The sequence below is a fragment of the Anomaloglossus baeobatrachus genome, chromosome 2 (assembly GCF_048569485.1).
Source record: "Anomaloglossus baeobatrachus isolate aAnoBae1 chromosome 2, aAnoBae1.hap1, whole genome shotgun sequence".
NCBI lineage: Eukaryota > Metazoa > Chordata > Amphibia > Anura > Aromobatidae > Anomaloglossus > Anomaloglossus baeobatrachus.
The window spans coordinates 214291455-214317322 of record NC_134354.1 but is presented as its reverse complement, the minus strand read 5'-3'; the positions used below and the strand labels follow the sequence as shown (position 1 = coordinate 214317322).

Here is a 25868-nt window from a genome sequence, read left to right as displayed (position 1 = left end):
CACTAATGTTTCAGCCATTGAAAATCGCTGAAACATTGAAATCCAGCCAAGATCAGTGCAGCTGTAGCCCTGATCATTGGCTGGAGCTGAGTGACCTGTGTTTCACCCGCCCCCAGCTCTGATTGGAGAGACCGACCTTGTGACCAATCTCTCCAATCACTGTGGATCTGGGGCCGGAGACCACTCTCCTCAGCTTCACTCCAGCGTCTGTGGAAGGCTGACCCATTACTACAGGATGGGGACAAAGTGCGCACATTACTATGGGATGTGGATAAGGCTGGGGACATTACTATAGGATTTGGACATTACAAGGATGGGCACAATACTATTGGATGGGGACATTATTACTATAGTATGGAGACATTACTATAGGATAGGGACTAGGATGGGCACATTACTATAGAATGGGGACAAGGCTGGGGACATTACTATAGGATGGGGACAAGGTGGGCACATGACTATAGGATAGGGACTAGGATGGGCACATGACTATAGAATGGGGACAGTACTATAGGATGGGGACATTGCTACAAGGTGACAAGGATGGGAAACACAACTATAAGTTGGGGGACAAGGATGGACACATTACCATAGATTGGAGACATTACTATAGGATGGGGACAAGGATGAACACATTACTATAACATGGGGACAAGGATGGGGAACATTACTTTAGGATGGGGACAAGGATGAGCACATTACTGTGGGATGGGGACTAGGATGAGCACATTACTGTAGGATGGGGACTAGGATGGGGCATGATACTACAAGGGGACAAGGATGAGCACATTACTGTGGGATGGGGCACAATACTACAAGGGGACAAGGATGGGCACGTTACACGTTACAACAATATGGGGAACATTACTAAAAGATGTTGGTCAAAATTTCTATATAGTGCTAATTGTAAGACTAATAGTTAGAAGAAAGGAATAAAATGTAAAAAAAAAAAATGTTTATATTTAAACAAAGAATGTGCACGTTTGCTATAATGAACAAGTGAAAATGTTCAAAATTAGTGATCCCAAGGTGTGTAAAAAAAATTAAATATATATATTATATATGGTACCAATAAAAATGTCACTTTGTCCTGCAAAGAATGCGGCCCCCCAAATTATTTTTTTTCCTCTGTGCGGCCCATACGCCCAGCCGAGTTTGAAACCCCTGATATATACTGTAGTGCCATAATGGTGCAGCATGTAGAGAAAATCACGATCTATGAAGAAGTACGTGCAATGTCAGAAACGGATTAATGGTAAAAAATTACTCATTTCTCATATAAACAAGCAATTTTAAACTAAATTTGTTATTTCCAATCCTCCCCATTCTTAAAATCAAAGGGATTTTTTATTTTAATGGTTATGATGATAGCCATGGTTACCAGCCACCATTGCAGTCTAGAAGTAGTGGTGCTATAGAGCTTGAAGTGCTGATAGGATCCAGCCAGCTTCAATGTTCTTGCGCTCCTCTGAGGCCTCAGAGGCTAAGCTGCCTCTATTGGCACCATCGAAGAGCGAATGATTCAGGCCAGCTCCATGATCATGTCGTCAGACCGAATTATCAGTCTTAGGGCTTGTTCACATGTAAATGCTGAAATTTCTGCAAGCGATTTGACAGCACATGTGCGCTTCAAATCACTGCAGAAACTCTGTGTAATGAATGCAGTGTTTCAGCAGATTACATGCCGATTTCATGCGCTATGGCTGCTGCCCCCAAAATAGACAGAGTGGGAGCTGCATCCAAAGCGCACAAATTAATTGACATGATGCATTTTTTGACGCACGGATTTGGGTCAGAATTTTAGCACCCAAATCGCTGCATTCAAAAAAGCAACGTGTGCACGTATCATGCACAATTTTCATAGATTGTGCTGGGGGACACAGGGATTTACGCTGCAGTGCTAGACGCAGCGTAAATGCATGGTATTACGCAACGTGCGCACGGGCCCTTAGGGTACACTGCCTCAAGCAACTACAGTTGGCAGCCCCGTGCCAAGATAATGGTGCACTTGGCAAGCCCTTTAACAAAGAAAAATGGATATTTTACAGTATGGTAAATGCAAAAGAAAAAATCAGTTTAATGACATTTGCTGCTAGCATGCACATAGAGCTCCTCCAAAATATTTCTTTGATTATTTTTAGGCCGCATTGCAAGAACTTACAGTGAAAGATGTGTGAAAATCTTAGCTGGGCTACTTGAGTATAAACAAGAGCATATTACTTCAGGTAAGTTTTTTTTATGTTGTATAATAAAATCCTGGAACCGTCCTCAAAATTTTATGATATGAGGTGGACCATTTATTAATGATCTCCAACAGAGTAAGGCTGCTTTCACACATCCGGCTTGAGCTCTGCGGCTCATTCCGGCTGTGCAAGCTATGCAACGGATGCGGTGAACACACCGCATCCTTTGCATAAGTTTTGCCTTTGTGGCCAGTCCGGTTTTTGCCGCTTGCGGCATGCTACTGAGCATGCGCAGTGGCAAAAAACGCATGCGGCGGCCGGATGCGGTTATTGCCGCATCGCGCCGCATCCGGCCACCATAGGCATGCATTGAAAAATGCGCCGCATCGGCTGAATGCGGCGCAATGCGGTTTTTTTTTGCCGCACGAAAAAACGTGCCAGGCAACGTTCCATCCGGCCGCCGCATTGGCTAAATCTGCTGCATGCGGCAAAAACCGGACGGAACGCAAGGCCATGCGGCACAATGCGGCACTAATTAAAGTCTATGCAGAAAAAACGCAACCGGCAGCAAAAAAAAAACGGTTGCGATTTTCCTGCAAAGTGCCGGAGTGTGCCGCATTGCAGAAACCGGAGGTGTGAAAGCAGCCTTAAAGGTACTCTCAGCACAGAATGACTGTGCAAACCAAATGCAGGCGCTCGGTGCTTCATGGCCGGGCCAATCATTTGTATACATGTTCCACCGGCTTGTTTTTCATCTCTCTCTGCCCTTCTCTGGCTCTATGAAGCCAGCGCTGTCAATAAAAGAAGAGGAGAGGGAGGAGATTGAGGGAAAGCAAGCAGGTGGGAAGGTGGATATAAATGATTAGCCTCACCATGGTGCACCGAGTGCTAGTCCTTCTGTGCTGACAGTCCCTTTAAATAGTTTGTAAAAAAGTAAATATAACTAGTTCTCCAAATATACTGCTCAAAAAAATAAAGGGAGCACTAAAATACTATTTTGATGTTTAAGTGTTCCCTTTATTTTTTTGAGCAGTATACTAACATTGCCTGTAAAACATATTAAAACTACTTTACCTGCTACCAGTTGGTAATATCCAATAACATATATATATATATATATATATATATATATATATATATATATATATATATATATATATATATATTTCTTTATCGTTCCTTTGGGAGACCCAGACCATGGGTGTTTAGCTTCTGCCTCCGGAGGACACACAAAGTACTACACTTAAAAGTGTAGCTCCTCCCTCTGAGCTTATACACCCCCTGGTAGCCAGTCCCAGCCAGTTTATTGCTTTGTGTCAGGAGGCATACATCCACACATGCATTCTCATCTGATTTGTTTGACTTTTGGAAAGAGTTTGAATAAAAGCGGGTCCATGTCTGGACTCCCGGCATGTCCCTTCTCACCCCACTGTGTCGGCGGTGTTGTTAAGGTTGATTTACAAGGCTGCAGCCTTACATGCCGAGCTCCTTCACCATCCCTTCTGGGCTCTGGCTTGAAGTGGGAGCCAGCACGGTCTCCATGCCTGGCAGGAGTCCGGTCTCCATCCACAGCCCCTTGAGGATTCTGTTGGACCGGAGCACTCATCCCCAGGGACATGGCCCTGCGTCTCAGCAGCTAAGTACCTGAGACGTTTATGTTGGGGGTCCCGGTTCTTTATTGTAAGGGGAGAGTATGCTGTATGTGATTGTTTTAACTTTTCCGGCGGGTTCTCTAGCTTTTGCCTGAGAACCGCGCCGATGGTGCCTGCTTGTCAGCCTCGCCGCTTAAATTTAGGCCCTGGCTTCGCCGGAGGCCTAGTTTCATTTTCCTGCCCTCGCATGTCACTCATGCAGAGGGACAGGTTCGGCTCCTTCCGGCGGCCGTTCTACACAGGGGAGGGACACTCCCCACTGCTGGGGCGTCCCTCCTTCCCTGCAGGTCTCTATAGCCCTCCAGTTCCCGCTCTTTTATAGGAACGCCCTCTTCTCAGGCAGAGTTCACTCTGCTCTGGGACATCCTGCATTCTGCATCTCTGCTGAGGTGCTGCGACTGGGGGACCGGGCTTCGGGATCTGGAGGGCACACAACACTGCGCTCAGCGGTCTGGTAAGCCACAGCCGGTCTCCGGTTGTGGACCTCTGTATATTCTCCCTGGGGTTCATTCTCTGCAAAGCCCCCACTCCAGCAGCATGTCTCACACAAGAAGCAAGGCTCCAAAGCTTGATTCTGCATGCACTGCATGTAAGCTCCTGCTGCCTGAGCCGAGCACCTATCCACATTGTGATGTCTGCTCTAACTTGGCGGTGCCACAGCCTGGAGTTTCCCCCCCAGTGGTCTCTCAGGCTGCTGCTGCACCTGTGATTGAACCCCCGGCCGAGGGTAGAGTCCTTTTCTAGGTCCATATCCCAGTCATTTGCTGAGTCCATGGGGCTTTTGTCCAGGACTTTGATGAATATGCATCAGCCCCCCTCACAGGGTGCCTCTAATACTCTTGACAGAGGACTCCTATCCTCTGACCTCCGTCCATCGGAGCTCACGGAGGATTCATCATCTGATCCCAGACCCCGTTCTTATAAGAGAAGGCGCAGGGTTTCCTTCCCCTCCCCATCCCACGGCTCTGCCTCAAGAGCTGACTCTCAAGATGAGGAGGACGCCCTCACTGGGGGCTCGGAGGCTATGTATCCCATCGATTTCTCTGAGGGTGACTCAGGTCTTAGTGATTTGATTGCTTCTATTAATTCTGTGCTGGATCTCAATCCGCCAGTGTCAGAGGAGCAACTCTCTTTGGCAGAAAAACATCAGTTTACCTCGCCTAAGAGAGTGAAGAGTGTGTTCTTTAACCACTCCAGTTTTCAGACCGCTGTGACCAAACCCAGGGCCTGCCCTGACAAACGCTTTCCAATGCGTGGTTCTGATGACCGGTTTCCATTTCCACCTGAGGTGGTCAAGGAGTGGTCTCACTCCCCAAAGGTAGACCCTCCGGTGTCTAGGCTATCAGCCCGGACCGTTGTGTCGGTGGCTGACGGCACCTCACTTAAGGATTCCACTGACCGTCAGATTGACCTTCTGGCCAAATCTGTGTATGAAGCTGCGGGGGCCGCGTTTTCCCTGACTTTTGCAGCAGTGTGGGCTCTCAAAGCCATCTCTGCTTCTCTAGAGGAGATGCATTCCCTCACCAAGGAATCTATGCCTGAGATGGTTACCTTAACTGCTCAGGCTTCAGCTTTTTCATCCTATGCCATGTCTGCCATGCTAGAGGCTGCTCAACGCACTGCGGTGGCTTCAGCTAATTCTCTTGTTATCCGCAGGATTTTGTGGCTTCGAGAGTGGAAGGCAGATGCTTCTTCCAAGAAGTTTCTTGCTGGGCTCCCTTTTGCTGGTTCACGGCTGTTTGGTGAACAGCTGGATGAAATCATTAAAGAAGCTACTGGCGGGAAGAGTACTTCCATGCCACAAACCAAGACCAGGAAACCCGCCCAGGGTAGGAATCAATCGAGGTTTCGTTCCTTTTGTTCCTCCAACTGGTCATCCTCTAAGCCTTCCGCCTCGTCTGCTAACTCAGCCAAGGATCAGAAATCCAACTGGCACCCAAAAGCGCGTCCGCAGAAGACCGCAGGAGGTTCTGCCACTAAGGCAGCTTCCTCATGACTCTCGGCCCGCTCCAGCCACGTCCTTAGTCTGTGGCAGGCTCTCCCACTTTGGCGACGCTTGGTTAAAGCAAGTCTCCGATCAGTGGGTGAGAGACATCATATCTCACGGCTACAGGATAGAATTCTCTTCCAGCCCTCCAAACAGATTTTTTCTCTCAACTCCCCCCTGCTCCAAGGCCGCCGCCTTCTCGCAGGCCGTGGCGTCCTTGCAGGCAAACGGAGTGATTGTCTCAGTTCCCGCTCAGGAACGGTTCAGAGGTTTTTACTCAAATCTCTTCCTAGTTCCAAAAAAGGACGGTACCTTCCGGCACATCCTGGATCTCAAGCTTCTCAACAAGCATGTCCGGGTGCGGCATTTTCGCATGGAGTCTCTGCGATCAGTCATTGCCTCTATGACCCAAGGGGAGTTCCTGGCGTCCATCGACATCAGAGATGCCTATCTACATGTGCCAATCGCAGTGTCACATCAGCGTTGGTTACGTTTTGCGATAGGAGAGGATCATTTCCAATTCGTGGCTCTCCCCTTCGGGTTAGCCACGGCCCCTCGGGTATTCACCAAGGTCATGGCGGCAGTGATTGCGGTCCTGCACCTCCAGGGGTTAGCAGTGCTTCCTTATCTGGACGACCTTCTGGTCAAGGGTACATCCAGCGCAGACTGTCAGCGGAGTGTTTCGCTCACTCTCGCCACCCTAGCCCAATTCGGGTGGATTGTCAATGTTCCCAAATCCACTCTGACTCCGACCCAGAGTCTCACGTACCTAGGGATGCAGTTCAAGACTTTGCCGGCACTTGTGAAGTTGCCCTTAGACAAACAGCTGTCACTCCGGTTGGCGGTGCGCTCTCTCCTGAGGCCCCGCCGTTATACCCTCAGGCGTCTGATGCAGGTGCTGGGTCAAATGGTGGCCTCCATGGAGGCGGTTCCCTTTGCCCAGTTCCATCTGCGTCCTCTGCAGCTGGACATGCTCCGCTGTTGGGACAAGCGGCCTTCCTCCTTACAGAGGTTAGTTGCTCTGTCGCCACGGACCAGGAGCTCTCTTCAGTGGTGGCTTCGACCCCTCTCCCTGTCCCAAGGGCGCTCCTTCCTGACTCCGTCCTGGGTGATTCTCACTACGGATGCCAGCCTATCCGGCTGGGGAGCGGTACATCTCCACCACAGAGCACAGGGCACTTGGACTCCGTCCGAGTCAGCCCTTTCAATCAATGTGCTGGAAACCAGAGCTGTGCTTCTAGCTCTCCTAGCCTTTCACCACCTGTTGGCGGGCAGGCACATTCAAGTCCAGTCAGACAATGCGACAGCGGTTGCCTACATCAATCACCAAGGCGGGACACGCAGCCGCCTGGCAATGTTGGAGGTCCAACGCATTCTTCAATGGGCGGAGGACTCCAAGTCCACCATATCCGCAGTCCACATCCCTGGCGTAGAAAACTGGGAGGCAGATTATCTCAGCCGTCAATCCGTGGACGGTGGCGAGTGGTCCCTGCACCCGGCAGTGTTTCAGTCAATCTGCCGCAAGTGGGGCACTCCGGACGTGGACCTAATGGCATCCCGTCACAACAACAAGGTTCCGGTTTACGTGGCTCGCTCCCACGATCCTCAGGCCTTCGCCGCGGACGCTCTGGTTCAAGACTGGTTCCAGTTTCGTCTGTCCTACGTGTTTCCCCCTCTAGTTCTCTTGCCCAGAGTCCTGCGCAAGATCAGAATGGAGGGCCGTCGAGTCATCCTCATTGCACCGGACTGGCCCAGGCGAGCTTGGTATCCGGACCTGCTCCAACTGTCCGTGGAGATGCCGTGGCATCTTCCGGACCGTCCAGACCTGCTCTCGCAAGGTCCGTTTTTCCGCCCGAATTCTGCGGCACTCAAATTGACGGCGTGGCTCTTGAGTCCTGGATTTTGACGGCTTCTGGTATTCCTCCTGAAGTCATCTCCACTATGACTCGGGCCCGTAAGTCTTCCTCCGTCAAGATCTATCACAGGACTTGGAAAATGTTCCTGTCCTGGTGTCGCTCTTCCGGCCATTCTCCTTGGCCATTCTCGTTGCCGACCCTTCTGTCTTTTTTACAGTCTGGTCTGCAGCTAGGACTGTCCCTCAACTCTCTCAAGGGACAAGTCTCAGCTCTATCAGTGCTGTTCCAGCGGCGTCTCGCCCGGCTGGCTCAGGTCCGCACCTTCATGCAAGGTGCGTCTCACATCATTCCGCCTTATCGGCGGCCCTTGGATCCCTGGGACCTTAACTTGGTCCTCACGGTATTGCAGAAACCCCCTTTCGAGCCCCTTAGGGAGTTTTCTTTGTATCGTCTTTCTCAAAAGGTGGCCTTTCTAGTTGCCATAACGTCTCTCAGGAGAGTCTCTGATTTGGCTGCGCTCTCCTCGGAGTCACCTTTTTTGATTTTTCACCAAGACAAGGTAGTTCTCCGTCCGACCCCGGACTTTCTTTCTAAGGTGGTCTCTCCCTTCCACCTTAACCAGGATATTTCCTTGCCTTCCTTCTGTCCGGCCCCTGTTCATCGCTTTGAGAAAGCGCTGCATACTCTAGATCTGGTGCGTGCTCTCTGGATCTATGTGTCTCGCACCGCTGCGCTTAGGCGGTGCACCTCTCTTTTTGTGCTAACCACAGGGCGGCGCAAGGGTCTCTCTGCTTCTAAGCCGACCTTGACCCGTAGGATTAGATCGACCATTTCGGACGCCTACCAGAGTACTCAGGTGCCTCCCCCGCCGGGGATCAAAGCACACTCGACCAGAGCTGTCGGTGCCTCTTGGGCTTTTAGGCACCAGGCTATGGCTCAACAAGTCTGTCAGGCTGCCACTTTGACTAGCCTGCATACCTTTTCGAAGCACTACCAAGTGCATGCTCATGCTTCGGCAGATGCGAGCTTGGGCAGACGCTCAGGCGGCTGTCGCCCACTTGTGAAGTTAGGCTCCGCCTACTTCTTAGTTTTTTCTGTTTATTCCCACCCAGGGACAGCTTTGGAACGTCCCATGGTCTGGGTCTCCCAAAGGAACGATAAAGAAAAAGAGAATTTTGTTACTTACCGTAAATTCTTTTTCTTATAGTTCCGTATTGGGAGACCCAGCACCCTCCCTGTTGCCTGTTGGCAATTTTCTTGTTCCGTGTGTTATCACCGGCTGTTGTCGTGGACAGAGTCTCCGGTTGTTCCGGTTCTTACTCGGTTCTACTTGTGGGTGGCTATTCTCCTTCAGCTTTTGCACTAAACTGGCTGGGACTGGCTACCAGGGGGTGTATAAGCTCAGAGGGAGGAGCTACACTTTTAAGTGTAGTACTTTGTGTGTCCTCCGGAAGCAGAAGCTAAACACCCATGGTCTGGGTCTCCCAATACGGAACTATAAGAAAAAGAATTTACGGTAAGTAACAAAATTCTCTTTATTTATATATATGTGTGTGTATATATATGTATGTATGTATATATATATATATATATATATATATATATATATATATATATATATATATATATATACAGTGCTGGCCAAAAGTATTGGCACCCCTGCAATTCTGTCAGATAATACTCAGTTTCTTCTTGAAAATTATTGCAATCACAAATTCTTTGGTATTATCTTCATTTAATTTGTCTTCAATGAAAAAAAATAAACCAAATTGGATATAATTACACACCAAACATAAAAAAGGGGGTGGACAAAAGTATTGGCACTGTTTGAAAAATCATGTGATGCTTCTCTAATTTGTATAATTAACAGCACCTGTAACTTACCTGTGGCACCTAACAGGTGTTGGCAATAACTAAATCACACTTGCAGCCAGTTGGCATGGATTAAAGTTGACTCAACCTCTGTCCTGTGTCCTTGTGTGTACCACATTGAGCATGGAGAAAAGAAAGAAGACCAAAAAACTGTCTGAGGACTTGAGAATCCAAATTGTGAGGAAGCATGAGCAATCTCAAGGCTACAAGTCCATCTCCAAAGATCTGAAAGTTCTTGTGTCTACGGTGCGCAGTGTCATCAAGAAGTTTAAAGCCCATGGCACTGTGGCTAACTTCCCTAGATGTGTAAGGAAAAGAAAAATTGACGAGAGATTTCAACGCAAAATTGTGCGGATGGTGGATAAAGAACCTCGACTAACATCCACACAAGTTCAAGCTGCCCTGCAGTCCGAGGGTACAACAGTGTCAACCCGTACTATCCGTTGGCGTCTGAATAAAAAGGGACTATATGGTAGGATACCCAGGAAGACCCCACTTCTTACCCCGAGACATAAAAAGCCAGGCTGGAGTTTGCCAAAACTTACCTGAGAGAGCCTAAAACGTTTTTGAAGAATGTTCTCTGGTCAGATGAGACAAAAGTAGAGCTTTTTGGGAAAAGCCATCAACATAGAGTTTACAGGAAAAAAAAGAGGCATTCAAAGAAAAGAACATGGTCCCTACAGTCAAACATGGTGGAGGTTCCCTGATGTTTTGGGGTTGCTTTGCTGCCTCTGGCACTGGACTGCTTGACCGTGTGCATTATAAAGTCTGAAGACTACCAACAAATTTTGCAGCATAATGTAGGGCCCAGTGTGAGAAAGCTGGATCTTCCTCAGAGGTCATGGGTCTTCCAGCAGGACAATGACCCAAAACACACTTCAAAAAGCACTAGAAAATGGTTTGATAGAAAGCACTGGAGACAACTAAAGTGGCCAGCAATGAGTCCAGACCTGAATCCCATAGAAAACCTGTGGAGAGATCTCAAAATGGCAGTTTGGAGAAGGCACCCTTCAAATCTCAGGGACCTGGAGCAATTTGCCAAAGAAGAATGGTCTAAAATTCCAGCAGAGCATTGTAAGAAACTCATTGATGGTTACCGGAAGCAGTTGTTCGCAGTTATTTTGGCTAAAGGTTGTGCAACCAAGTATTAGGGCAGCTTTGCACGTTGCAACATCGCACGTGCGATGTCGGTGGGGTCAAATCGAAAGTGACGCACATTCGGCGTCACTTTCAACATCGTAGTGTGTAAATCCTAGATGATACTATTAACAAGCGCAAAAGCGTCATTATCGTATCATCGGTGTATTCTCCGACATTTCCATAATGCCGGTGCAGAGACAGGTACGATGTAGTTCCTGCGGCAGAACACATCGTTGTGTGTGAAGCCGCAGGAGCGAGGAACATCTCCTACCTGCCTCCCGGCTGCAATGCGGAAGGAAGGAGATGGGCGGGATGTTTACATCCTGATCATCTCCGCCCCTCCACCGAAATTGGCCGCCTGCCGTGTGACGTCGCTATGATGCCGCATGACCCGCCCCCTTAGGAAGGAGGCGGGTCGCCGGCCAGAGCGACGGTTGCAGGGCAGGTGAGTGCATGTGAAGCTGGCGTAGCGATAATGTTCGCTACGCCAGCTATCACAAGATATCGTACCTGCGACGGGGGCGGGGACTATCGCACTCGACATCGCAGCATCGGCTTGCGATGTCGTAATGTGCAAAGCCCGCCTTAGACTAAGGGTGCCAATACTTTTGTCTGGCCCATTTTTGGAGTTTTGTGTGAAATGATCAATGATTTGATTTTTGTTTCATTCTCTTTTGTCTTTATTCATTGCAAGCAAAATAAATGAAGATAATAATACCAAAGAATTTGTGATTGCAATAATTTTCAAGAAGAAACTGAGTATTCTCTGACAGAATTGCAGGGGTGCCAATACCTTTGGCCAGCACTGTATATATATTTGGAAACCACAATCTTAGTTCAGGAAACGTAAACATTTTATTTTTGAGGGTCTTCTTGGAAAAATTGTAGAGTTCATTAAATTTAGTATTGAGTATCAACTCTTAAATTGAATATTCTCCACTTATGCTGTGATGGAACACTGCATTATCAACTCATTATTACTATATCATAACACTTTTAATGCATTTCTTCTAAATTTACTGTAGTATAAGTGTGTTCTCCACAGTATTCCATGGCTATAACCAACGCTGACACCATGCACATGCCATAACCACGTTACCATTACCTTGTTCTCTCCAGCTGTCATGCAGACCTTTCGAGATCTTGTTTGGCTCTGCCCACAATGCACAACGTCAGTATGCCAGGCGGTTCCTGGTTGTGAACAGAACATCCAGGATAATGAGGTGATCAATTAATCGTTTATATAGTATTAATCTCTTTGTACTTAATTCATTACCAAAACCCATTACATGATGGTGTTTTTTCACAGCTTGTCACCTTTTTGTCCTTAGGGAAAGCAGGCGTTGATATGGCTCCTTGGGATGCACGGAGAGCTTATTCCAAATGCACCTTACATCTTAGAGGATTATGCTGATAATGTTAAAACTGAGATCTCCCCGACAGTGAAAATGGAGCTCCTCACTGCTCTTGTACGACTCTTCCTTTCTCGGCCAGCTGAGTGTCAGGACATGCTGGGACGCCTGATTTATTATTGTATAGGTAATTACTAACATTTCCTGGGAGAATATCTGTTCTGCTCTGACCTACACATTTTTTTAGTGTAAATGGCACACTTTTTGCTATTTATCAATGCTGTATAGTATATTGAAGAGAATCTCACCAGTTATTTTCTACTCCATTTAAGAGCAGCATAATGTAGGGCAGAGTCCCTGATTTTAGTGATGTATAACTTAGGCCCCCTTCACACGTCCGTGAAAAACACACACGTGTGTTACGGGCCGTTTTTCGGGTCCGTGTCCCGTTTTTGTGTCCGTTTTTATGGTCCGTGTGGCACCTGTGTGAATTGCGTATGCTAGCCGTGTTTGTGTGCAGAACGTCCGTGTGTGCGTGTGGAATTAACGTGTATGTGTACGTGGAATGTCCGTGTGGAATGTCCGTGTGTGTGATGCACAATGTCGTTTATAAATGTCGGCTGACAGCAGACAGAGTTGCGCGATGAGAATGAACTCGGGTGAACTTCACCCGACTTCATCCTCATACCGCGGCTCTGTCTGTGTCGAGTACTGATTAGCGGTCACCTGTGAAGGATTCACCGGTGACCGCTAATCCCCCGAGTGACTGAAGTGTCCCCCCCTCTCTCATACTCACTGTTCCTCGATCCCCGGCGCCGCGCTGCACGGCATTCACACTGCTGCGGCGGCTTTTACTATTTTGAAAAAGCCGGCCGCTCATTAAACAATCTCCTATTCCCTGCTTTCCCCGCCCACCGGCGGCTGTGATTGGTTGCAGTGAGACACGCCCAACACGCTGAGTGACAGCTGTCACACTGCACCCAATCACAGCAGCCGGTGGGCGTGTCTATACTGTGCATTAAAATAAATAAATAAATAATTTAAAAAAACGGCGTGCGGTCCTCCCCCATTTTAATGCCAGCCAGATAAAGCCATACGGCTGAAGGCTGGTATTCTCAGGATGGGGAGCTCCACGACAAACCCTCCATGTCCGGCGTACTCCAGGATGGTCCAGCGTCGCATCCAGCGCTGCTGCATGGAGGTGACAGGAGCTGCAGAAGACACCGCCGCTCCGGTCACCTCCACGCAGGTAATGAAGACAGCCGCGCGATCAGCTGAGCTGTCAGTGAGGTTACCCGCTGTCACTGGATCTAGCGGTGGCCGCGGGTAACCTCAGTGACAGCAGCTGATCGCGCTACTCACCTCATTAGCTGCGTGGAGGTGACCGGAGCGGCGGTGTCTTCTGCAGCTCCTGTCACCTTCATGCTGGAAGCGACGCTGGAGTCCGTGGATTACGCCGGACATGGAGGGTTTGTCGGGGTTAATAAATTGGTAATGAGGGAATTTGTGTGTGTTTTTTATTTCTAATAAAGGATTTTTTCTGGTGTGTGTGTTTTTTTACTGTCACTTACAGATTAATCATGGAAGGTGTCTTATAGACGCCTGACATGATTAATCTAGGATTTAGTGGCAGCTATGGGCTGCCAATAACTCCTTATTACCCCGATTTGCCAACGCACCAGGGTAAATCGGGAAGAGCCGGGTACAGCCCCAGAACTGTCGCATATAATGTATGCGGCAATTCTGGGCGACTGCTGACTGATATTGTTAGGGTGGGGGGCGCCCCATAACGTGGAGCTCCCCATCCTGAGAATACCAGCCTTCAGCCGTATGGCTTTATTTGGCTGGCATTAAAATGGGGGGGACCGCACGCCGTTTTTTTTAATTATTTATTTATTTATTTTAATGCACAGTATAGACACGCCCACCGGCTGCTGTGATTGGGTGCAGTGTGACAGCTGTCACTCAGCGTGGTGGGCGTGTCTCACTGCAACCAATCACAGCCGCCGGTGGGCGGGGAAAGCAGGGAATAGGAGATTGTTTAATGAGCGGCCGGCTTTTTCAAAATAGTAAAAGCCGCCGCAGCAGTGTGAATGCCGTGCAGCGCTGCGCCGGAGATCGGGGAACGGTAAGTATGAGAGAGGGGGGGAAACTGACCGACAGACTGTGAGAGAGGGACAGACAGACAGAGAGACCGACAGAGAGACAGAGAGACCGACCGACGGACTCAGGGAGATTGACCGACATACACAGAAATAGAAAGAATAGCCGACATCACTAGAAATAAAAACACCAAACGGAGACGGACTATAGGTAGATGCATACGTGTTTACTAACGTGTGTGCACATACCCATAGACTTTCATTGTGTCCACGTGTGCGTGCTCCGTGCAGATAACGGACATGCATCCGTGCAAAACGCATACACATACGGATCACGGACACGCACACACGGACATAATGAAATAACGGACGTGTGACCACAATCATAGATTAACATTGGTGCACGTTTGGCCGTGTCTCCGGTATATACGGAAACGGACCAAACACGCACGTGTTTCACGGACGTGTGAAGGGGGCCTTAGGCTGCTTTCACACCTCCGGTTTCTGCAATGCGGCACAATCCGGCACTTTGCAGGAAAATCGCAACCTTTTTTTTTTGCTGCCGGTTGCGTTTTTTCTGCATAGACTTTAATTAGTGCCGCATTGTGCCGCATGGCCTTGCGTTCCATCCGGTTTTTGCCGCATGCGGCAGATTTAGCCGATGCGGCGGCTGGATGGAACGTTGCCTGGCACGTTTTTTTCGTGCGGCAAAAAAAAAACGCATCGCGCCGCATTCGGCCGATGTGGCGCATTTTTCAATGCATGCCTATGGCGGCCGGATGCGGCGCGATGCGGCAAAAACCGCATCCGGCCGACGCATGCGGTTTTTGCCACTGCGCATGCTCAGTAGCATGCCGCAAGCGGCAAAAACCAGACGGGCCGCATGGGAAAAACTTATGCAAAGGATGCGGTGTTTTCACCGCATCCGTTGCATAGCTTGCACAGCCGGATTGAGCCGCAGAGCTCAAGCCGGATGTGTGAAAGCAGCCTTACCAGGCTGCATATTTGTTTGTTATTTTAATACAATCCCTCTTTTATCTGCTTTAAATTTACAATTTCTCTGAATGCTGAGCACTATATCAACCCGCCCACACCACTCATTGGCAGCTTTTTGTTTTCACTGTGCATAGGCAGAAAGCTGCCAAACAGTGGGGCAGGGTTATACAGAGCTCATGACTATGGAGGACCACCGTAAGTGGCAGTAGGTTTGATAGTAATGTAGTCATAATGTTCTGCTGATAAAACAGTGCTTGTATAAAAACTACAGCAAGCAGCCCACTAATTGACACATCACTGGCAAAGTATTTCTACTTTATGCAGCTCTCAGATTATGTGACAAAAAGCTGCTAACAGATTCGCTTTAAAGGACTGGGCATTGTCAGAAAGCTGCCAATTGGTGGAGGCAAGATTACACAAATTAGCTGGTCTGGCATGCACATAATACATAGTCCTCTCGTGATAATCTCCTACTGATAAAACACTGATTGTATTGAAACTACAGCACACATTTTCATAAGTGACATCCTTCGAATCAGGGTCTCAGTGTCTACATTATGCTACTCTCATATTAAATAGCAAAACCTACTGACAGATTACCTTTAACCCCTTCATGACATTTGACATGCCTATACATCATGGTCAAAAAGGGATTCCCAACCGATGACTTATAAGTACGTCATGGTGATTGCAAGGGGAACAGGATCTGTGCCTGCGGGATTGCCATTGGGAACTCGACTTACTTGACAACGGAGAACCAGCTTCAACAGCCAGGAGCGTTGCTTTCAATCAATATCGATCTCTACATTAAGGAGGCTAGTAGAGGGTATGTGCTCCTTCTCCCCAATGACATCATTGAGAGGGTAAAATTGTTTCCATGTCGACCCAAGGTCGTGATGACTACCTCCAGGTCAGCCAGCTATGGCAAACTTGTTAGACCATGCCGGGTGCATGGTCTAAATGTCTTCTGTCGGTGTCTTACTGGCAGGTATGATGTTTTGAAATGCAAGAATAGGGGATTAGGGGTACATTTCTGAAAAACGTGATTCAGACAAAATTCCCAATGGAAAATTAACTGGAGTGAGGCAGAGGGAGGCACTTTGAACTCCCATCTGGCCTGTAATCCCACGGTGTCCATCTTTTTACCCATCTTTATAGGCGTGCACAAAACTGCAGTCAACAACCGTTTTGTTCATCTTTCAAAAGTCAGACACCACTGATCAGAGGCCAATGGAGTCAGTACTAACTCTGCTGCTGCATTATAGTGAATGGATCCATTAGCGGTTGGTATGCATACATAAAGGACCCAAACTCTGTTTTGTTTTGTTTTTTTGTAAAGTCTATGTTTGGTATGAACACCGAACCTCTTGTTCTCTCATCTTTAATTGCTGATAAACTTTTAACCCTTGTAACTTCCTAACATAAAAAAGTTATGCTTAAAAATGGTCCTTATGTAAAGTAGGCATGTGGGAAATATTATTTATTAACTATTTTGTGTGACATAACTCTGGTTTATGGGCATAAAAATTAACATTTTGAAAATTCGAAAATTTTCAATATTTTTGCCAATTTTCCGATATTTTCACAAATAAACGCAAAAAATATCATCCTGAGTTTACCTCTAACATGAAGTATAATATTTCTCGAAAAGACATTCTCAGAACCACTTAAATCCATTGAAGTGTTCCAGAGTTATTACCTCATAAATTGACATTGGTCAAAATTGAAAATTGGACTGGTCAGGAAGGTGAAAACAGTCTGGGGTGTGAAGGGGTTAAGATACTGAGAAAATATTAAGACCGTAATCTTTTTCGCATCTTATTCTGAGCTTTCTGCTTGTAGTGTGTTATTACCTGACATAAAATAACAATAGCCCAAGTACAAGCAGTACGCATAAGCAGCATTGCAAATTCATAAGAAACAAATATAGAAATGAACCATTCATTTTTGTTAAAAATAAGTTGTCGTGATCTTCTGCCTGTGCAGCACCAGCTTGTTTATCAAGCATTATATTGTAGACCATAATGAGTATGAGGCAATAGTGTCCAGCCTGAGGTGAGTGGATCTTAGATCTTCATAAACAAAGCAGACAGTGATTTACTGAATTAGGATGATGTAGAAGATGTACCTGCCATACCAGAATATTCTACAGATCAAAACCAATGTCAACAACATTTTGGTCATTATCCCCTTCATGCCGTGGCCATTTTCCGTTTTTCGTTTCCCTTTATTTCCTCCCTCCCTTAAAGAGCCATTTTTTATATATATATATATATATATATATATATATATATATATATATATATATATATATATATATATATATATATTTTTTTTTTCTCAATATATGTCACTATTGTGTCACTGTTGACAGACAACTCTGTGGTGTACAGCTGCAGAAGGTCTCTGTATTTGGCTACACAAACTGCTCCAGGATATGCCATTCTTTCTTCCTTGGTGTGAATGAAGTTCTATGTATCTTCCCTACTAGGGTTAACTCTTTCCTTTTTGGATCCTGCAGATATCTTGGCAGTTCAGCTGCAAATCCTTATCCACAACTCCCTGTGTCTATATATACCTGCATTTCCCCTTTGCTTATTGCCGGTGATAGAGTATACTACTATCCTGTCCAGATTGCAAGCAGTTGGCTTGAAATCTGTTTTAACACATTATTGTATGTTGCTGTCATTCTCCCAAAGTCATTTTGAGGATAAGTTGGCCATTTGTATTCCCCTCTTTGTTTTCCATGTGTGTTCTTTAGCTCTTAGTAGGGTTTACTAGTTCTCATTCCATCCGGTCACTACCAAGGACCTAATTCAGTGACAGCCAGGACCTAGGTATCCTGATCAACGTATAGGTGTGGAACCTATCTAGGGACGTCAGGGAATCCAGGGGCTAACTGTAGGTTCTGCCAGGTGTCACCATCTACCCCCTTCCCTAGAGACAGGACTTCCCTCTCCCCCCACCCTTTTGCTGTTGTCTGGTATTCCCCTATACCTAGCATAATAATATAGCTGTATGATGGCTCGTTTTTTATGGGATGAGCTGTACTTTTGAATGGCACCATTCATTCTACCACATAGTGTACTAGCAAAAGTGAAAACAAAAATCCAAGTGCTTTGAAATTATAGAAAAAGTGCAATTTCAATTCCACTTTTTTATTTTCCATGAACCATGGCATTATGATTTTCATGTCAGTGCAATCAGTACAAGTATGCAGATATCAAACATATACTGTGAATATATACTGTATAATATATATATATATATATATATATATATATATATATATATATATATATATATATACAGTGCCTACAAGTAGTATTCAACCCCCTGCAGATTTAGCAGGTTTACACATTCGGAATTAACTTGGCATTGTGACATTTGGACTGTAGATCAGCCTGGAAGTGTGAAATGCACTGCAGCAAAAAAGAATGTTATTTTTTTTTTTTTAAATTGTGAAAAGTTTATTCAGAGGGTCATTTATTCTTCAACCCCTCAAACCACAAGAATTCTGTTTGGTTTCCCTAAAGTATTAAGAAGTATTTTAGGCACAAAGAACAATGAGCTTCACATGTTTGGATTAATTATCTCTTTTTCCAGCCTTTTCTGACTAATTAAGACCCTCCCCAAACTTATGAACAGCACTCATACTTGGTCAACATGGGAAAGACAAAGGTGCATTCCAAGGCCATCAGAGACAAGATCGTGGAGGGTCACAAGGCTGGCAAGGGGTACAAAACCCTTTCCAAGGAGTTGGGCCTACCTGTCTCCACTGTTGGGAGCATCATCCGGAAGTGGAATGCTTATGGAACTACTGTTAGCCTTCCACGGCCTGGACAGCCTTTGAAAGTTTCCACCCGTGCCGAGGCCAGGCTTGTCCGAAGAGTCAAGGCTAACCCAAGGACAACAAGGAAGGAGCTCCGGGAAGATCTCATGGCAGTGGGGACATTGGTTTCAGTCAATACCATAAGTAACGTACTCTACCGCAATGGTCTCCGTTCCAGACGAGCCCGTAAGGTACCTTTACTTTCAAAGCGTCATGTCAAGGCTCGTCTACAGTTTGCTCATGATCACTTGGAGGACTCTGAGACAGACTGGTTCAAGGTTCTCTGGTCTGATGAGACCAAGATCGAGATCTTTGGTGCCAACCACACACGTGACGTTTGGAGACTGGATGGCACTGCATACGACCCCAAGAATACCATCACTACAGTCAAGCATGGTGGTGGCAGCATCATGCTGTGGGGCTGTTTCTCAGCCAAGGGGCCTGGCCATCTGGTCCGCATCCATGGGAAGATGGATAGCACGGCCTACCTGGAGATTTTGGCCAAGAACCTCTGCTCCTCCATCAAGGATCTTAAGATGGGTCGTCATTTCATCTTCCAACAAGACAACGACCCAAAGCACACAGCCAAGAAAACCAAGGCCTGGTTCAAGAGGGAAAAAATCAAGGTGTTGCAGTGGCCTAGTCAGTCTCCTGACCTTAACTCAATTGAAAACTTGTGGAAGGAGCTCAAGATTAAAGTCCACATGAGACACCCAAAGAACCTAGATAACTTGGAGAAGATCTGCATGGAGGAGTGGGCCAAGATAACTCCAGAGACCTGTGCCGGCCTGATCAGGTCTTATAAAAGACGATTATTAGCTGTAATTGCAAACAAGGGTTATTCCACAAAATATTAAACCTAGGGGTTGAATAATAATTGACCCACACTTTTATGTTGAAAATGTATTAAAATTTAGCTGAGCAACATAACTTGTTGGTTTGTAAGATTTATGCATCTGTTAATAAATCCTGCTCTTGTTTGAAGTTTACAGGCTCTAACTTATTTGCATCTTATCAAACCTGCTAAATCTGCAGGGGGTTGAATACTACTTGTAGGCACTGTATATGTATATATATATATATATATATATATATATATATATACACACACATACATAGAGTGGGTACGGAAAGTATGCAGACCCCATTAAATTTTTCAGTCTTTGTTTCATTGCAGCCATTTGGTAAATTCAAAAAAAGTTCATTTTTTTCTCATTAATGTACACTCTGCACCCCATCTTGACAGAAAATTAAAGAAATGTAGATATTTTTGTAAATTTATTGAACAAGAAAAACTGAAATATCACATGGTCATACGTATTCAGACCCTTTTCCCAGTATTGAGTAGAAGCCGCTTTTGAGCTAGTACAGCCATGAGTCTTCTTGGGAATGATACAACAAGTTTTTCACACCTGGATTTAGGGATCCTCTGCCTTTCTTCCTTGCAGATTCTTTCCAGTTCCGTCAGGTTGGAGGGTGAACGTTGGTGGACAGCCATTTTCAGGTCTCTCCAGAGATATTCAATTGGGTTTAGTTCAGGGCTCTGGCTGGGCCCTTCAAGTATGGTCACAGAGTTGTTCTGAAGCCACTCCTTTGTTGTTTTAGCTGTGTGCTTAGGGTCATTGTGTTGTTGGAAGGTGAACCTTCGGCCAAGTCTGAGGTCTAGAGCACTCTGGAAGAGGTTTTCTTCCAGGATAACTCTGTTCTTGGCCACATTCATCTTTCCTTCAATTTCAACCAGTCGCCCTGTCTCTGCAGCTGAAAAACACCCACATAGCATGATGCTGCCACCACCATGTTTCACTATTGGTATTGTATTGAGCAGGTGATGAGCAGTGCCTGGTTTTCTCCACATATACCGCTTAGTATTATCACCAAAAAGTTCTATCTTCATCTCATCAGACCAGAGAATCTTATTTCTCATAGTCTGGGAGTCCTTCATGTGTTTTGGTTTTTTTTGCAAACTCTGTGCGGGCTTATATATGTCTTGCACTGAGGAGAGGCTTCTGTCGAACCACTCTGCCATAAAGGCCCGACTGGTGGAGAGCTGTAGTGATAGTTGGACTTTATGGAACCTTCTCCCATCTCCCTACAGCATCTCTGGAGCTCAGCCACAGTGGTCTTGGGGTTCTTCTTTACCTCTCTCATCAAGGCTCTTCTCCCACGATTGCTCTGTTTGGCTGGAGATCTGGTGGTCCCAAACTTCTTCCATTTAAGGAATATGGAGGCCACTGTGCTGTTAGGAATTTTTAGTACTGCAAATTATTTTTTAACCTTGACCAGATTTGTGCCTTGCCACAATTCTGTCTCTGAGCTCCTTGGGCAGTTCCTTTGACCTCATGATTCTTATTTGGCATGACATGCACTGTGAGCTGTGAGGTCTTATATAGACAGGTGTGTGCCTTTCCAAATCAAGTCCTATCAGTTTAATTAAACACAGCTGGACTCCAATGAAGGAGTAGAACCATCTCAAGGAGGATCACAAGGAAATGGACAGCATGTGACTGAAATATGAGTGTCTGAGCAAAGGGTCTGAATACTTATGACCATCTGATATTTCAGTTTTTCTTGTTTATTAAATTTGCAAAACTTTCTACATTTCTGTTTTTTTTCTATCAAGATGGGGTGCAGAGTGTACATTAATGAGAAAAAAATTAGCTTTTTTGAATTTACCAAATGAAACAAAAAGTGAAAAATTTAAAGGGCTCTGAATACTTTTCGCACCCACTGTATATTAGATGGTGGAACTGATTCAACTAATACTGTTTTTTTATATATATATATATATATATATATATATATATATATATATATATATATATAAAATGTGTGTGTTTTTCTTGTTTAAGTGGTGAAAAAAAAGGAAAATTTAAAAAAAAAAAATGTTTTGCTTTTGTCTCCATTTTCCAGTTGATGGGGGGCCTTATATTTTGTGCCCTGAGCTGACATTTTTACTGATATCATTTTCGTGTACATATTCTGTTTTGATCACCTCTTACTGCATTTTATTGCAATGTTGCGGTAACCAAAAAATGTAATTGTGATGCTTTAGATCAGACCTTTATGAACACAGCAATATCAAATATGCAAATATTTCTTTTTTTTAATGGGTGATTTGAAATTGTCTGTTTATTATTATTTTTTTCATTGTTGCTTTTTTTACCATAGCATCAGGGTAATGTTGCTATGATCATCACTTTGTGCTGTACATAACAGCGCATAAGCATTGCATTGCTATGTTTTGCAGAAATCACGGTCTCCTATTAATGCTGGCCATAAGCCAGCATTCTTAGGAGAATCATAACAGGAATGTGGGTCATCAGCTGGTCCCCTGGCTGTCATAACAACTCATCTCCCCACAGCCAAAGCATGGATTCAGTGATAGAAGCATGGAATGACATGTCCCTCTGCCAGTACGTGTTAAATGCCACTGTCAGATATTGACAGGTTAACAGCTGCATGCAGAGCGCCGTTCCACCCACGACTGTTAGAGGCACATGATTGCTGATTAAATAAGTCATCGTGCTGGGAAAAATGCGGGTTTGACTTGCAAGCCTGTTTCAAAGTCAGGGAGCCAGCATATGATGCACCAGTACATTGTATGTTAGTAAGGGGTTAAAGATTGAGTAGTGGTTGTTAAGAAACGCTTTTAAAAGGGAATCTGTCAGCAGTTTTTTTGCATAATCTGAGAGCTGCATTATGTAGAGGCAGAGACCCTGATTCAAGCGATGTATCACTTCCTGGATTGTGTGCTGTTGTTTCAATGAAATCAGTGGTTTATGAGAAGTAGATTATCATTACAGGACTGGCTGCCTATTGCCATCAAGTCATCCTGCTCTGAGAAACCCCACCCTAACCACTAATTAGCACCTATTTGTTAGTGTACACAGAAAGCTGCCAACCAATGGTGTGGGTGAGGTTATACAGAGCTCAGCATTCAGAGCACTCCTAGATCTGTCGCAGAGAAAACTAATTTTATCAGAACTGCTGCACCCAGTAACTAAGTGATACATTGCTGGAATAAAGGTCTCTGACCCTACATCTTGCTGCTCTCAGATGAGATAACAAAAGCCTGGTGACAGATTCACTTTAATATTCCTAGGTACTAGTATTTTGCCAGTTAACTTCAACTGCCCATTATTAATATGACTATTTCTCCACAGAAGAAGAAACTAACATGGCTGTACGTGATCGAGGTCTTTTCTACTATCGACTTTTATCCTCTGGAATTGATGAAGTGAAGAGAGTCCTCAGTGGTCCAAAGTCAGACTCGTCATTGGGAGTCTTAGTTGACAGGACAGAACAACCAGTTAATAGCTGGGTGCCTATTTTTAACACATTGGCTCCTTTATATGATAGAAAGCTTTGGGAATCAATTACAGCGAACTCGAGCAAATGTGAGCTACCTGTCGTGAGCAAGCCAACTACCAAATCTCTCGTCGAAGGTATGTGGATTTTTCAAGATGGCCGTGTTTTATTTTCTAACATTGTAGTATGCCATGGATAGACAAATTTCTTATGGCACATTTATGCAACCCTATACATTTTTGAAATCCACAAAAAAACATTTGTTAAAAATGGATGGCTTCCACTTTCACTTTAAAATGTAAAGTGGCCAAGTCTGCTCCTCAAAATCAGATGATAAAAAGACATGCACTGAACTTACCAGAACAGACTCACGGATAAGTTTCCAAAAAACGGATTGTTGAATAGTTCCTCTAGTTTCTACGAGTGTGTGTGCTGTGCTCAATTTTTTTTGTCTTTCCATAGATTTTCACACGTCTTTGGATTCTGAAATGACTCATAAACCACATGATGGAATCGCCCTGGTCAGTGATATTGCAATGACCCCTGAGCTGTTTGAGGAAAAATGGATCTCTCTAACCACAGATTATTGCTGGGATATCGAATGGAAGAAAGATGTTGACCCAGATCTCCTACAGTCTTCGCTTCATGTATTAAACATTTACACCATTGCCAAAAGCAAAGCTGGTACACAGCCATGGAAGTCATATTTATATGCGCAAGACAGCAAAGAAAATGTGTTTCTTGTTGAGTTAATGTTGTGTACAGATTTATATAATCTAAAAACTACTGTAAAACAGGATAGGGATAATTCGATTGCACTTAATGACTTTGTATCACTTCTACAACACACATTTTCTGCAGTGCTGGAACTTTCCAGGTAGAAGCATTTCTGATGCTGGACTATTAGGAAGGACCTGAATCATAAGCAGTATTGGTAATGGATTATTATATTCTCACTCTGACCCTATACAGTCATGTATAATATGATACATTAAAGGGAACCTGTCAGATCCAATATGCACCCAGAACCACGAGCAGTTCTGGGTGCATATTGCAAATCCCTGCCTAATCGTCCCTGTATCTAGTAGCATAGATAAAGAGATCTTTAGAAAAAGTATTTCTAAAGATCTTTTATTGTATGCTAATGAGCGAGGGGACCAGTCCCCTGGGCGTTAGTTCCCCTTGCTAGTTTGCTCCATTAGCATGTTAGTACGCTCCTGTGAGTGTGCTAACATGCTAATGAATGCACAGTGTCAGAGGATGATCTCACTCACCTCTCAGCTGCCATCGCGTCTGACGCTGGATTTCGGCTTAGTGCGGATGACCCCAGAGTTTAGGTCATGCGCACTACTCCAGTTTGAAGCCAGGACGCGTACACCCGGCTTCACAGTGGGCATGACCGAAACTCCGGGGTCATGCACACTGAGCCGAAATCCAGTGTTGGGCGTCGATTGCAGCGTAGAGGAGAGTGAGATCATCCTCTGACGCTGCATATTCATTAGCATGATAGCACACCCACAGGGGTGTACTAACATGCTAATGGAGCCGACGAGCCAGGGGAACTAACGCCCAGGGGACTAGTCCCCACGCTCATTAGCATACGATAAAAGATCTTTAGAAATACTGCTCGTGGTTCTGGGTGCATATTGGACCTGACAGGTTCCCTTTAATGTACAACTTAAGAATGATATGTAAATGAACTCCTACTTGTGGCAGATCACAACCTCCAAAAACACATGCAAACCAGGGCAATTTTCATATCACTTTTTTTTTAGTCTCCATTTTAGGGAATGTGCTCACATTGTTTGTTTGTTTTTTTTTCAAGCAGATTTAAAAATGCTAAAAATAATGAACATATGTATTTAAATGATAAAACAACTTTGTGTCTGTATTCAGTCTTTTTGAGCTTCTTTTAACTGCTTCAGGCTTTGAAAGCTTTGAAATACCTAAAAAGTGACCTGGCCATTTTTCAGGAGGCTTCAGTATAGAAAACAGTCACTAGTTTACATATACAGTTAAAGGGGAAAAAAAAGATGTCAGCAAAGCCACCACAACACCTACCACAAAGTAGCCAAAGAATACACTTCAGATGACAGATTGCTAGTGAGATTGGAATCCGCTTGCTGGAGTTACTTTAGAGGACACAAAAGGTATATAGTCTTCAGCTCTGCAAAATGGCAAGGAAATCTCTGCATATATTTAGTGAGTGGTCCTGAACTGGTTACTAATTTATTATAAAAAATTTCAGGCTATGATCACTCTATCATTACAGTTTGAATACAAACAAAATCTAAATTTACAGGGGTTATCCATAAAAAAAAACCACTCAATTCTGATGAATATTAAATTAAAGGGAACTTATAACGTGTAAAAACGCTGTTAACCTGCATACCCTGTTTCCCCGAAAATAAGACACTGTCTTATATTTTTTTTTCCCCTGAAAAAAGCACTAGGTCTTATTTTCAGGGGATGTCTTATTCTCGAGGAGACATGGTTGGGGGTAAGTTTAACCCCCACAAAAAGCAGATGACTCCCCATTCCCATCGTCATAGTTACCAGCCCCGGGCATCTGTGTGGCTGTCAGATCT

At 45.1% G+C, this 25868-nt stretch overlaps 1 protein-coding gene across 1 annotated transcript in view; it reads left to right on the top strand.

The window, feature by feature from the left end:
* AP4B1 (adaptor related protein complex 4 subunit beta 1) overlaps window positions 1-25171 on the top strand; it is a 68731-nt gene extending 43560 nt beyond the window's left edge. Inside the window, exons 7-11 of the mRNA XM_075335602.1 lie at window positions 2142-2225; window positions 11810-11913; window positions 12022-12229; window positions 23136-23417; window positions 23743-25171. Of these exons, the coding sequence (XP_075191717.1) occupies window positions 2142-2225; window positions 11810-11913; window positions 12022-12229; window positions 23136-23417; window positions 23743-24161 (1097 nt within the window). The 3' untranslated portion in view covers window positions 24162-25171. The remainder of the gene's footprint in view (window positions 1-2141; window positions 2226-11809; window positions 11914-12021; window positions 12230-23135; window positions 23418-23742) is intronic.
* The last annotated feature ends 697 nt before the right edge of the window (window positions 25172-25868 follow it).